The 15,561-nt window shown below is 39.4% G+C and overlaps 1 protein-coding gene across 1 annotated transcript in view; it reads right to left on the minus strand.

The window, feature by feature from the left end:
• Nucleotides 1-6,276: 6,276 nt before the first annotated feature.
• The window catches only part of LOC137502864 (uncharacterized), a 138,917-nt gene continuing 129,632 nt past the window's right edge, over nt 6,277-15,561 (minus strand). The window contains exon 7 of the mRNA XM_068230021.1: nt 6,277-6,398. Within this exon, the coding sequence (XP_068086122.1) occupies nt 6,277-6,398 (122 nt within the window). The remainder of the gene's footprint in view (nt 6,399-15,561) is intronic.

Consider the following 15,561-nt stretch of genomic DNA (forward strand, 5'->3'; position numbering starts at 1 on the left):
TTTGTGCCAGTCTTTAATTTACCTCTGTGTCTTGTGGATATGGCCATTTCTTCTCACATGAATCTGCTACTCTCGGAATTAGCTTGCTTGTTTTGAGTAATGTGTCTGTTTGGTATGTTCGGGTTTCTTCTTTTCTGTCTCCATGCATTTCCTAGTTGATCCGATGTCGTCTAGCATTTAATATTTGCTCCTGTAAAGCTCATTTCTTTTTTATCTGCCACTCTATAGTGTTTTCTCTCAGTGGATCTTCTAGTGTATATTGACATAGTTGTTTGTCATCTTACCGTACTATGGGTTTGCTACTCAGGTATGGGACTGAGTAGGACTCCCTTGGTCGGTACCGAACTCTTCCTGCTGATGGATTATGGGGTCTACTAGTGGCGTAACTGCCTTCTTCAAAGTACTTTGAACATCTTCCATGGACTTGCCTCGTATTCCGCCACTTATGTTTTATTTGCTTGCTCTCCTGGTGGATAGGAGACAGTACCTGTTGCCGTGCTGGGACAGTGTGATGGGAGTCACGTATTTATTGACCGGGTAAAGCCGAGACCCTATTGGTTAACCGGTGGTGTACGTTGTGTTGGTCAATGCTCGTTATTTTCAATTTTGGTCTTCTGGTCTGAGGTTCATCATTGCCTTTTAATTTGATCTGATGGCCATTGTGAAATGAATTGTATTTGTGGTTCTGTGTAGTACTGTAGGTTAGTTACTGATTCCAGATTGTGTCCCTCCTGTGGTTCTTCTATCCCTATTTCTGTCCTGTTAATTCCATGTTGCTTATTAGTGACAAATGAAGTGCCTGTTTGCTTGGTTTTGCTTGGCTGATCTGTTGTCGATGACAGACTATTCGCGAACCCGCCATCTGTATATTTTAAGAAGTCCAACCGGTCCAGTCAATCCTTTCCTTGCTCTAAACATGTTTACCCTTTTAAGCCTTGGATTTTCCATATTTTATACCCTACCCCAGGTTACTTGAAACTAGATTTATTAATTGCGTTTTGGTTGTTTGTACCTTTTCTTATTCAACTAGGTGATGTATTCTGATGAGTGAAGTTGAACCTGTGTCTATAAAAAATTTACTTGATGCTCTTGCCAGTGTATTTTGGAAATTGTTAATGATTGTTTCTTCACCGTGTCGTAGCCCGATATCTGCTAAATTGTAACCTTTGGTTTAACCTGGTTTCGTTGATGTATGTCTGCGTAATGGCTGTTCTTTGGACGAAATATTTTCTTGGCCAAAGTCATATTAACTTCCATTTACCAAGTTATGGTAACACATCGTACTATCTTTAATTGTGCTTGTAAGGTGGGATTTGGTTTTAAGCTGAGTGTTCGATTAGAATTTCTATGGGTATTTGTCGTTTGATACTGCGTTTTGGGCACCTTAAGTTGTGGTTGATGCTCTTGATTATGAGTTATGGTTTAGTGGTAATTTGGAACCTGGATATTTGGCTGCTTACTGAACCGAGTGTTGAGTTTATGAGTCCCGTTTGATTAAGGTGATATGTGATGTTACCTGTTCTATTCTCATATTTTGGGTACCCTGCGTGCTACTTGCGCTCACGATGTTGTTTGCTCCCTGATGTATAACTTCGGCGTACTCTGTATTTGACCCTGACTCAATCAAGAGTAACAAATTTACGTTGATCTAGATTTCGGGTTGTTTATTTCGTGGAGCTCATTCACCAATTTCGCCTCCTTTGTTGCTCCCCTGTTCCCTTGGATATGCTTAATTACCCTGTTGTCATTCATTCGCAACACGAGATCATGCATATTCTTAAAACCAAAGGGATTTGTATAAGTATTCTAGTGTCAAAATAAAATTATTTCCGAGCTTTAGGAAATAACCTGGATGCGTGCACTAATAATCAAGTGGATTTCGTTTGGTTTCGGTCGGTATATCTGTGATTAATATAAGATTTGCCAAACCGCAAAGGTGAATTGTTCATGTTTCAAAAACTATATCATTGTGTGATGTCTTGAACTACAGTATATCGAGCGCAAGTGAGAATTTTATAAACTCTGGTCATTGTGCTCTCTATCTGGTGAGAAACTTTACTACTGTGATTTTCTGAGGGGTCGATTAACGTATCTGGACTGATATTGATCGCACCCCGCCAATTATTTTGAAAAGCGACGTAATGTGGAAATGTGTCTTGAAATATTAACCTGGCCATGTGGACTCCTAATTAAAACTAGTTTATCCTGGTGGTCGTTTCCAGTTGGACTACTTCACCAAAATTTAGTTTATGTGTGGCCACCACATCATCGATGACATATGCATGAGATTTTGTTGTTGTTTCGGGGCGGGAGGGCTGTGACAGTATTAAGTCGTTTAAGCCTCCTCCTATAAAATTTTCGGACTGGTCTTAGAACCATTGGAAAACTGTGTCAAACGGCATTACGCCAATATACCCTTTTTAAGTTTTTTGTAGTGGTGTGTTCCCTACTGTATTCTGTTAGTGAAAGTCTCCGCCTAACTGCGGATGCGCCAGCTGCTGGCTGGCAAGACTAGCCCGGACCTAGTAAGCCGACGCGAGTTACTTCGCTCGTGGGAGCCAGCATGGATAGAAGTGTGAGAGTGTGCTTCGCTATGGAGCGGAGGGTGGTTCAAAAACCCCCGTGAATTCTTGATTAACAGGGATGTTTCCCTAATGGACTACAAGTTGGCCTTCTGACGTACCTGTGGAATACTTTCTTAGTGGTATACTTCTCCTGGATTATTGGTAACAAGGTCTTGTTAGCTGACCTCATGGTAGCTTGCTTCAACAACAATGGCCAGGTTTGGTTTCTCAAAATCCTTCTCACCAAAAGGTATGTACAAGTCTTTCAGTCGCCTTACTCGCAGTGAAGAAGAAGAAGAGATATGCGCTTTCGTGAATTCCAGAAAATATAATAATAATAATAATAATAATAATAATAATAATAATAATAATAATAATAATAATAATAATTTATACTTCGCCCTCAAATTGGTATTTATTGTCGTGTGCGGTTATGAAAACTTGGAATACGCTTTCGGCAACTAATCACCCTAGCGTGGAAAGTGCACGGAGAACTGAATTAAAATATTTAATTTAAAATTAAAATTAAAGTTTTTTCTTGCACATTAATTTGTAACTTTCAGTGTGAACCAAGGCGCCGTTTCCAAGATAGCGGGTTTAGCTTTTCCTTGGGGTTTCTGTTTGCATTTCTGTGTTTCATCCCCCTCTGTTTCGTATGCTTCCCTTCTTCCTGGGGTTTCTATGAATTATTTTCTCTAGTTTGTTTGCCTCCTTGTTTGAAGGAGGCGTTGCATTTTGTTTGCTCTTACCGTGGCAACGTTTTATGTTGGTAATTGTTGTTGGGATTTCGATGATGTAAGCTGGTACAAGGCTCCTGTGTGGATCTTGAATTATATATTCTTGGGTTCTGTGTATCGTTGGCTATTTTCATGTTCCCTAATTAATTTTGACCTACCCTTTAATGTCGTTTTACCTTTTCTTGGTCCGGGTGGATGTGTAATTTATATGTAAAACTTCTATATATCTTGGAAACTGCCCTTGGTGGAAATCAAACGAGTTAATTGTGATAACCATGAGAAGCGACCGGCTTGACCATTTATTTAACTGAATACCTTGTTTACTGAGGGTAGTATTTTATATGATTAATTTTCGCGTGATCGATCACATCTTATTTTAACTTTTAGTGACTGCTGGTACCAAAGTTAGGAGTTCGACTTGTTTCGGTCGTTGTTTTCAAGTTAATTATTTGTTATTGGTTAATAAGGTACCTACTTTTCTCATTTAAAGATTCTTAATTTATTACCAATTACCAAACCAAATCAGGTTTCATTTGTAATTTAATTATCCTTATCCTTAATTTGTTATTTACATTTAAACCTTTTTCAAACAGTTAGCTTAATTTATTGTCTGATTTTAGTTTTCACTTTTAACTATAAACCTAGGTTTTCTCAGATCATATTCTTTTAAAATTGTTACCTCCGATTTGACTTAATAAAAGATTTCCAATACCATTAAAGTGTTGGTTTTCATTCACCACGTTTAGTGTAGCACTCCAACTATTTCTTGGGGTAGCTGTCTCCACGGCCTTAAGCCGTTTTTCTCCAACGCTTCGGGTAAGTGTGTTAATTTCTCCCTTTTGGTACTTTAACGTATTATGTTGTTGTTGGTTTCTTTTGAACCTTTGATTGGTTATTGTTCCGTGCTCTGTTGGTTAACTTGTCCCCCTTGTTCTCCCTCGTGTTCGCTTAAGTTCCCTTTGGGGGCGGACACGCTAACAACCTTCTCACCAGGGTGCCTCTCTCTCTCTCTCTGTCTCTCCCTCTCTCTCTCTCTCTCTCTCTCTCCCCCCCTCTCTCTCTCCTTTCCTCTCACACTGGTGGGTAAGGTTATGAAGCCATCATCCCTAGGTTGATCCGGGGACCTAGAGGGTGGTGCCGGTTTGAATAGACATACTGAAAGTAGATGATTTTAGGATATTTTACTATACGTTGACCTTACACACACTACCGCGGATAAGCGGGATAGTTATCAAAAATAAAATTATCAAAATTTTACTCCATGGCAACGATATTGCAGGATATTTCAGATCTAGTTTCAACAGTATTTCAATTATTACCAAAATAGTAATCACTATTACCTGGTTACTCAAGACACTTAACCAAACAGATACTAATTTTTCAGATCACTGAAATTTAGTCTGCACATACGTTTCTCAAGTAGAACCAGAAAACTCTATGTGGGTACATTTACTCAATATCGGCAACGGTACACTGGACATTAACCCGGCTTCACTTGAGAGAGACGAATCCGTCGGATTCGCTTGGCAACGGGGTCACTCACCAACATAGATCCCGGTGACAGGAACTGTAAGATAGTACAAGGACCTTGATACCTGGGTGCAAGTTTAGCCAAAAACTTGTTAACCGTCTTACTATTGGGGTAACATTTGATGAAAACTGATTGCCAAACTTTAACTTAGCAGGTTTCCTACCCTTGCTGTATCTTTTCTCTATCTTCTTATATGATACACACAAGTTCTGTCCATATCTTCTGAACATCATTAGGACTTGACCGGTCAGGTAGATCTTCAATTCGAAGAAGGTTGGAAAAAGGAGAATATGGTATGTAGCAAAACATAAGGGACATGGGCGTTTTGCCATGTGGTTCATGACATTCTGAGTAAGCCAACCAGTGTAAACTAATTTAACACTTGGCCTGATTATGACGATGGTAGGCGATCAGGGCAGATTTCAGGTTCCTATTTATTCTCTCAGCATAAGATGTGTTGGGGTAGTACGGAGTAGTAGTGACATGGGAAATGCACAACTCAAAACAAGTACCTTTTAAACGAGTGACTGGTAAAAGCACTGGCATTGTCCGAAACCAAGAACTTGGGAGGACCAAAGTAAACAAAAATAGCATTTGAGCAATTTATAGATGTCCGTGAATTAGTTGGTCTAGTTGGCATAATCCAACAAAATCGAGAGAAGGCATCAACACACACAAAATGTGAGTGTTCCTCAAGGTGGATCGAGGAAACTATAAATAGTCTCTCCAGTGGGCAAATCGCTTGAGAAGAAGATAATAAACCAACCTTGGAATTCATGCAAGGTTTATTATCGCACAAGAAGTACAAGCCTTGACCAGGTTCCTAATATCCTGATCCATTCTCTTCCGAATGAAGAATTCCCTAATTCTTTGTCTGGTTTTAAGGATGCCTAAATGACCACATAGATGAGAAGAGTGATAATATCTAAAAATCATGGTTACCAGAACTTTAGGAACAACAATTTTGAGGTTTCGGTCATCACGACCTTTACAACAAAGGAACCCTTTAGACAATGAATAAGGTTTTATCGAATTTCCAGCTGTAATCTTATCAATGATTCCTTTCAATTTAGGATCATCTCTTTGATGATCAGCAAATTCATGAAATAGCAAAGGTAGATCAGAAAGAATAGCGTTAACTCCAAACATGCTAATTACTTCAGGATCATTTGGATCAGAGTTTTCCTCCACTGCCTCATGACCATCAATCTTTCGCCTTAGACTGTCGGCGATGACATTCTCAGTTCCCCGAATGTGTTTAACATTGAAACTTAAAGCAGATTCGAAGAGCCCATCTGGTAATTCTGCCGGTACTTTTGGGTCGATTCAGTACCCACGACAAAGCCCGATTATCTGTCTCAAGGTCAAAGTTAACATGCTCAATGAACGACCTTAACTTTTCAAGGGCAAACAGCACGGCGAGGCATTCCAACTCATAAATAGACTACTTGCTCTCTAGATCAGTGAGGATCCTAGGTACATACAATACAGGTCTTCGTCCATCCTCATACACTTGAAGCAGCACGCCGGCGCCGGCTATAGCCTTTCCAGAAGCATCTGTCTGAACTATGAAAGGGCGATCAAAATCCAGAATGTCAAAACAGGAGCGTTCGAAAGGGCTAGTTTCAATTTCTCAAAAGCTTCTTGTTGGGAAGGTCCCCATAAGAACTTCACATCCTTCCGCCTTAAATAATTGAGAGGAGCGACTACCTCAGCAGCGAAATTTGGAATAAACTTACGGAAAATTTGACCATTCCCACAAAACGCGCAATGCGTTTGGCGTCTTTAGGGGGCTAAAATTCCCGATTAGCCTGGGTCCTAGATTGATCAATGGAAGCTCCATTTGATGACACAACATGCCCAAGAAAGGACATACTGGGATAAGCAAAGGCTACCTTAGATAACTTAACATTAAGACCAGCTTTTACCAGGCGTTCAAGAACTTCCCGGACATGGATCACATGTTCCTCAAAGGTTTCCGAAAAAATCACTAGATCATTAAGATAGTTAAAAACAAATTTAAATTTAACATCTGAGAGGATAGAATCTAGTAAACAAGTCAGAACAGCTGCGCCATGATTCAACCCAAAATGCAAGGGGACGAATTCATACAGATTCCAATCAGTAATGAAAGCTGTAAACGTATGTACTGCTTAGATAGAGGCACTTGGTAATAAGACTGGTTAAGGTCCAGTACCGTAAAACATTTAGCTCAGGAAAACCACCCAAAACAAGTAATACAAATCAGGCAATGGAATAAACTGTAGAACCACCTTACGGTTGAGCAAACGGTAGTCTACTACAGCTCTGAAGACACCAGAGGGCTTAGGCACTAAGAATATCGGAGAAGCATAAGGCGAGGTAGAAGGCCGAATGATACCCTCTTTGAGCAATTGATCAATAATCGTTTTAGTTCCAGCATACGCGGAGGTAAGATTCGATAAGGAGGAGATCTGAGAGGTTGGTTACCAGTCAATTGTTGATTTACATTAAGACTGAGGGCTTTGATAGCAGCAAGTAGATATTCCATGTTGCCTAGTTGAGTGGTTATAAAATATTCTAAGGTAAATATTGCATAATACGTTAGGGTTAGCCATGTATATCTCATATTTGTCGCCACGTATTTCACTCCTCTATCTGTACCAGTAACCGACACGCACTCATTGACGCGTGTAATTTAGCATGTGGATTTCGCAGGGCGTATTAGGAGATTGTACAGAGAGGGGTACAAGATTGCAGGCGACATAAACTTTGCTTAAATCAGTCAAAGCATACGAATGGCCTATCATTTCTTTGAATATTTGTCAACTTGGACTCTCATCCACACTTAGTACTCAATAAACTGATGATAGATTGTGTCAATCTTATTAGCGACAAATATTTAGAATAATGTTGGCCAATGAAATTAATAAAACCTCTTCGCGATATAAAGAAAGTTAATTCGTGGAGTTTATACATGACATCATTTTTATTTGCCTTACGTCGCACCGACACAGATAGGTTTAATGGCGACGATGGGAGAGGAAACGCCTAGGAATGGGAAGAAAGCGGCCGTGGCCTTACTTAAGGTACAGCCCCAGCATTTGCCTGGTGTGAAAATGTGAAACCACGGAAAACCATCTTCAGGACTGCCGACAGTGGGGTTCGAATCCTCTATCCCCCGATTACTGGATATTGGCCGCAGTTAAGCGACTGCAGCTATCGAGCTCGGTACAACATTAATTAAGATCACCTCGAAATAGTTATTTTAAGTTAATAATGTTCATTCTTGAAGTTCATAAATAACGACATTAATTTAGTTCACTTTGAAAAATATAGATCATTCTTGAAACTGGAACCAACGAAATTAATCAGGCAATGGAATAAACTGTAGAACCACCTTACGGTTGAGCAAACGGTAGTCTACTACAGCTCTGAATACACCAGAGGGCTTAGGCACTAAGAATATCGGAGAAGCATAAGGCGAGGTAGAAGGCCGAATGACACCCTCTTTGAGCAATTGATCAATAATATTTTTAGTTCCAGCATACGCGAAGGTAAGATTCGATAAGGAGGAGATCTGAGAGGTTGGTTACCAGTCAACTCTATGTCATATTCTAGGACATCAGTTAGACCAAGTTTTCTGGTGAACATGTCGGGAAATTGTTGACGAAGATCAGACCCTGATTCCGAGAAGATGAAAGGCAGTTATTTTTGGAGTTTTGTCTCGAACCACAGATATAACAGCAAATTCAAGAACTTCGTTTCACCAATGGACAAGTGTTTCTCAGATGATCTCTGCTACCACATTTAAACCTTTTTTGTATTCAGCTTGGATTTAGCAAGTTGAGATGGGACAGAGTTTACTAGGTTAGTAGGTGGGGGATGTTGAATTTGTCGTGATGTGTCCACATGCTTAACATCTTCCGCAAACGAACAAGCAACTTCAAGATCCGAAAAGGGAGTTGGGCATTTTGTCAACGACAAAAAGATCGGTATGCAGGTGATATACCTTTAATAATCCTAGTAACCATCTCTTCTTCTGGTACGGCTATTCGAAAAACTTCACAATAAAATGTTAAATCAAGGATATATGTCAGCAAGTTTTCATGCAAAATCTCTACCGTGAAACAATGTTGAGGGATCAAACTCCAGAGGGCCAACGAGGGGAAGAATTTTGAGAGGACTAGGTCATAAAATTCATTTTTATATTCTTAGAAATAAATTCAGTATTTTCTCGTTTTAGAATACCCTCACACAGGGGAAACAATGCCCTAAACATGCCCAGATCATCCATGTACCAGGCGGTACACCTCCACGCCGCTAATTCAAATATTGCGCCAGTTGAAACCCCTCTACAAGAGAACGCCTGAACTTTAAAAAACTGTACTAAATCACAGGTTTCTCGAACGATGTCACCACAGTAAATTTGGTAATTTTGAAGTGTCTGAACGGTGGCTATTTCGACTTGTGTTTGTTTCCTCCGGATCAAGAAATTTGGACGTTCTCTAACAGATGTCTCTACAAAAAATTGATAACGCACTCTGGTGTAAAGGAATGAACTGTCCTGAAGAAATTTAACATTCATAAGTTTTGTTTTTGCTAAATTTTGTTCTGTGGTTTGAGAGTTCGCAATGTTAATCCTTTCTTTCCGCCAGTTTTGAAATTAGCCAATCCCGAATTTCTTAAATTAATTTTCGGCCAATCCGGGCTTTCTTCCGCAACCTGCTCTGTGACAGTGTTCTGTAACCAATAAACTGCTGTGGGTGTGTCTTATCATTCATGAAAGGTCTCGAATGTTCCACGAGGGTATATAAACTGCTGATTTTCTTGTCTCGGGGCCACTTCAGTACATCTCTCTTAGTGTGTGGTTATGTAGCAGGGGGCGGGAAGCGCCTCTTTCTTCGGGCAGCAGTTCATCAACAAGGTAATGGCCTGTTAATATCTTTATTTCTTGCTAGCTCAGCAGTTTTAACCCGCGGGGGAAGGGTTGAATCCTTTTCAATGTAAACCTTACTATATTCATGTAGATTAAGCGCAATTTGGGATAGAGAGTGCTTAACCCTTTCGAGCTCCCACTCATGTTGTTTTGAGGTGACTACGTTTTCATAACCGATTTTCTTCTCTTCTTAATGTAATGAATTATTCTTCTACGAGTCACCTCCCTAGTATGGGATTAGCCTCTGTATAACTGGCCGAGTGCCACCTAGGTTTTAAGAAGTGTTATGTAGGAGTGCAAGCTACGCCTCCAGTCAATTTGGATTGTTGGGCCATTTAATTAACCCAAAGTTTTGTTTTCTTCATGTGAAGGCCCTGTAGGTTGCGTACAAGATACCCCTGTTTCACTGTATGTGTGCCTTAAGGGCAGTTAGGAAAGAAGTTTGTTGTAGCCTTTGATAGGCTTGTAAAATTGAGAGCGGGTCTGCTCTTTTCCTCTTAACATTGTAATTAGGAGTAGGTGCTCCTCGTACTTAGAGGTTTTTTGCCCTTCAGCTATGGTGGTTGTGAGCTGAGAGCTCAGGAATTAAACTTGGGGCTCGAAGCCCAAATCTTGTAACGACTGTAACCTGTAAATTCTTAAATTGTTGATCTGCTACTTGGTACCTGTTACACCTTTGTTATTTGTTGTCATTTGTTGATTTTGGAAAAGAAAATATAACCTTTGTTAAAGTTTTAAAATTAACTTTAATTCCGTAGTTGAGACCTATTCCCGCCCGCACCTTCTTTAACCTCTGCCTTCCACGGATAACTCCGTAACAATCCACAGAATATACGCTCCCTGATTCCGTCATTTCAACAAGAAACCGCAAAAAGCGAATACACTCATCAATTAAATTAACTGAGAAATTATGAACTCCATGAAATAATTCTTTCAGAGAGTTATGAGGAGGGGTGACATTTAAGTGTGACAATTAATTCTTGACATGGACATGTCATTGTGTTATTTCTCCTCCTATCTACATTTTGGACGTAGCCTAAGGGCGTGGAAATCGTGTCAAGATTAACTCTACCTTTGCGGTGTCATTTTCAATTCTGTTTCTTGGTATATCAAGTTTCACCGTTCCGCTACTATGCTGTGTAGGCGCTCAAGTCGGAGCTCCTTGTACTTACTGACATCTGGACTGTGAGCTTGAACTACGAGACTCCGCCCATTAACCAATTAGAGCTCACTGCGGAACGAACTCTTCCTTGTCAATTCTTGCTTTGGCGAGCCAGCCGATTAGTGTCGGGAGTCTGGTTCAAGATGGACTGGTGTTCGGCGTGTCTCATCTGTGAGAAGTTTGCGGCGTTCCCAATGGACGTAACTTGAAGGAAGGAATAAGAGGGTTTCTCCCTTGCCCTCATTATGTGTTTGTGCTTCTACCAACGCGGGATTTTCTTCTCTAGTTTGTAAGCTTGATGTATTTGTTCACTCGGCCTCTTCAGCCTGTAAGTAGACTTTTAAAAATGGCGATGGCGTCATTGCTATACTGTGAAGATTTTCGGAATTTCTAAGAATGTTATTCTCTTCAACGTGGACAATTTAAGTTTTGGTTTGGTGATGATTGAGAACTCTAATTTCTGGGAAAGCAAGATCTCGAGGCTCTTTAAAAACAAAAAAATTAACATTATCATCCTTACGTACTGCAACTTTTCGTATTGTTAGTGAAGAAAAATTAAGATGTATTGGGGTGAAGTTTTAATACCTTTTGCTTATGTGAAACATCTTTGGTACATCTTGTAAAGTCTTACAGTATTGCTTCAGTATCAAACACCCAAAGTAAGTCAGGTCAAAACCATTCGAATTCTAACCAAGTGAACAGTAATTTAATTTCTTTCTCGATCTTGTTTTATATTTTTGCTTGTCTTTCTCTGTTCTTGGGTTTGTTACTTTTCTTGTCCCTAGTTTGCACTGGTTTCTGTCCGTGGTTTCCGTTTGCCATCCTTGGTACATGGCGTTAGTGTGTCGCCATGACAACGGGTTTTGTTTTGAGTATTGTTAAGGATTGGGTAGACATTTTTCCCTGGTCGTGGGTGCTGTTGATTTTTTTTAGCCAGCTCCTTCCGACTTAATGCGATAATATTTAATTCTATTTGATTTTCCCTACTTTTGAGATCTTGTAATAGAGTTGGAGCAATTTTAATTTTAATATCCGGTTATTTTCCCTCTTCCCCGGAGTATTATGTGGTGATTATTCAAGCCCCACTTCTTTTATTTAATCCCTTGGTGGGAACTCTGTGGTTCAGAAGGGTTGTTTAAATAAGTACATTGTGAATTGATACTAATTTCACACTATTAATTATTCTGGTATGTTGAGGCTTCACTTGGTTATATTTTCTTTTCTTTATTTTTCGGTGGTCGATCACCATAAATTTTAAACTATGTTTTAGTTTAAAGCTTAATTCAAGTTAGTGTTTTTCCTTATTAATTTTTCCTGCGTTGATAAATTATCTTCTCTGACATTTTAAAGATTTATTTTACTAAATAAATTATTTGATCTAAAATTCCCTAAGAAAATGTTGTTCTTTCTTTAATTAACATTTGTACCAGGTATGATTTTCTTTCTACGGGTTCATGGTGTCACACCTTCGCCTATTATGGCAAGTTTCTTGTTCTTGTTCTGGGACGTTTGTGTGACCCTGTTACGCTCCCTGTTTGTGTTCACTAACTAACTTATTGTGTACGTTGTACTTGTTTTACTGCCCTTACCGTAGTGTTCTGGGTTTGATCTACGTTACGGGACATTCTCTAATACAGGAGTAGACACACAACATGCATTATGTTGGCAACGATTAGAGGCAACCTGGTTAGACTCATTCTCAGGATTAGGCTTAGAACAGCTTTGACTGCTTGTAATGGACAAATTCTCCATTTCCCTACTGGCAAGTAAAATTTCTAGGTCGGCGGATATATTCATGGACAAAGATAAAAGTCTAACACATCCAGACACATATTCACCATTAGGTTTGATACTTAACCAATCCTGTCCTGGCTCTCAGCCGATTGATTGAACCTTAGTAGGGGCCTGTTCAGCAAATTCTTTTTTTTTAAATACAAATTTCATGCAACGCTATTTCGATATCATGCAAAGACTCACTCACCTTCTCAGGAGTAAGAGGGGATAAATTGATGGGTACTTGCATAGAGTCTGACAAGAAGGAGATGCATTCAGCATGAGTATGCCCAGATTCCTGACCTCTGACTAATAATTCATAAATCAACTCCCCTTTCCGGGGTTGATAGTGAAATAATAGTGGACGAGCCATAGATGAAACGGATATGCAACAGAAAGAAACAAGAAGATATTAGAACAAGAAATTGCACACCTTTTCACAAAATATTTCCCTTAATCTACCCTTTCATTTTTGCTACAGGTTTCTCCTTCAATATTCCGAGTATTTACCACCGTGCCAGGGAAAGAATTAAAAATGTACTACAGGTACATAAATAGCAATAACACAAGGTCTGCTACTGTGTAGAGATGAGAAGAATGCAAGAATGAGGAATGTGGCCTGCAAGCACGAACTTCCTGTTCTGCCCAGACAGATCGGCTCTTATCTGCTCTATCTGCTACACGAAAACATTGACTCACACTTTGCAGTTAGCTGGATTACAACCGACAAGAACGAAGAGCTGTCAGTAGAAGATAATATAAAGCAGCCTGGGTAGTAGCGAAGTTGCTATGACAACCATTACGTCACTGGCTCTGCTGGTGAAAACCCCTTCGCCCCGTACCTCACCGGGCATGTGCATTCTTCTGATCTCCCAACAATACCAATTTCTGTACCAGTCGTACCGACAACTGGTACAAGTAAACAAGAACAACAGATAGCAGGAAACCAAGAAAAAAATTAATAGGAAACAGCAAAATACTTACCCAAGTTCAGAAAACAGGCCCGAAATCAGAGGCGACTTAGATCGAGAACCGAAGAATTACACGGTAGTAAATAGTGGAAAACATGAAATAAATACACTGTTATTATCTTAAAGGAGATGAATAGTTTAATTACTGCGAAAAAAATTGCATATGATAGTTAAGAAAACCAATTAATAAAGATTAAAGGTGCACCTATTTAAAATTATGAAATTAATTACTTAAGTGATTAACTGGTTAACCAAATAAACTCTGAACTCAATTAACATTTGATAAATAGATTAACTAAATTAAAGTTGGTTAAAGTCAAAAAGTACCTTCAAACGAGGGACGCCCTCTAAACTAAGAAAATTAAAGGTAGACGTGAAACCAGATCAATTACAAATAATTATTTGCGTTAACGTCCATGGACCAATTTTACTGCCCGACAGAGGGCTAGAGTGATTACCTAAACTTTACTTGTATATCAGTAATTCAAACCAAAATCTATCTTCAGAAATTTTGGTACCAACGTGATAGTGGGTGAAAGGGAGACCGCGAGATTTTCTCCTGAACCGGGACACAATAGCCGCAACAAGGAATTACATAACATGCAGAGAAAGCATTTTTCAAACCAGAGAGGTACACGAAGCAAATCATCAAATGCCCACAAAATTAGAATACGATCATAAATTATCAGAACGAACAGGACGAGGCATAACAGTGCGTGCACACATAAAAACATCGCCGTGAAGGGCAGAGCAGAACAAGCCAGCAGAAAAAGGTTCACGGTTTCAAATCACAATTAAATTAAAGGGATGAAAAAAGAGCCGAAACTCCCAACATATAATTAAAATAATTAAAATAATACATCCATCCACCAGAAAACGTAATTAATTACCACCAAACCGAACAATAGTTCCTCCTGGCAACGGTTGACATAGAAAAGTCACAATCAGAGAGCGTACCGAAGCAAGGAAAGATATACCAAAGGGAAACACAGAAAAGATAGCACAAAACAAAACTAGATCCCGATCCGCGGAGATAATCTCACGATCTCAAACCTTTAAAAGATTTAATTACATTATTAAATTAATCTCTACGAAACATCCCAAACATAATTTGAAACAGCGAAATAATTTGTAACATTAGTCCAAAACTATTACTCCCACACGAAATTGTTTTAATCGGTGCAGTCATTAATCCGAATGTTTTCACATTCAAAAAAATTTCTACGTTCATTCGAAAGGAAGGTCTTTTAGAAATGGTGATAGTAGAGCAGAAATATTTTCACTCGTCAAATAAAGGTTTTGGGACGATGCCATCCAGCTCCATGGTAAAGAGAAAATCGTAGTTCACTTACTTTTGATCCATGCGAAGAAAATTAACGCATGGTGTCAGATTGAAAAGCAGCTTACATTCCTTCAGCACACTATTTAAGAAGGAAAAATAACGGACGTCCACTCAAAATAGATAACAATAAATAATAAAGAAAATTAAAACACTTCAGGGCCTTATCCCATATCCATAGCACATCATCCGGGCATATCTAAGTGGAAAGATACCCGTCAGAGAGCCCACGCACAAGGCTTCTAGCCATCTTGGAACTCGAAAATGGACTCAGCTCACGCTCTGTTTAATTCGGATTAATGACTACCGGCTGCAGGAGCGGGTAGAACAGCGAACGAGCCTAAGATAAGGCTCGCTCTCAGTCTGGCCTGTGGCGGACCAATAGATAACAGAAAATCGTGACTTACATCATATAAAACATTTGAAGTAATCCGCGGACGGATGGAATACAGTTACAGTAAACGACATAAGTCGCAAAGTACATAAAATTAAACAGAGTTGGAATAAGTTCCCCAAAAGATACAAATTTCAAAGGTGAGTAACCTAGGCCTAAAATGCTTGGGGAG

The sequence above is a fragment of the Anabrus simplex genome, chromosome 13 (genome assembly GCF_040414725.1).
Source record: "Anabrus simplex isolate iqAnaSimp1 chromosome 13, ASM4041472v1, whole genome shotgun sequence".
Classification (NCBI taxonomy): Eukaryota; Metazoa; Arthropoda; class Insecta; order Orthoptera; family Tettigoniidae; genus Anabrus; species Anabrus simplex.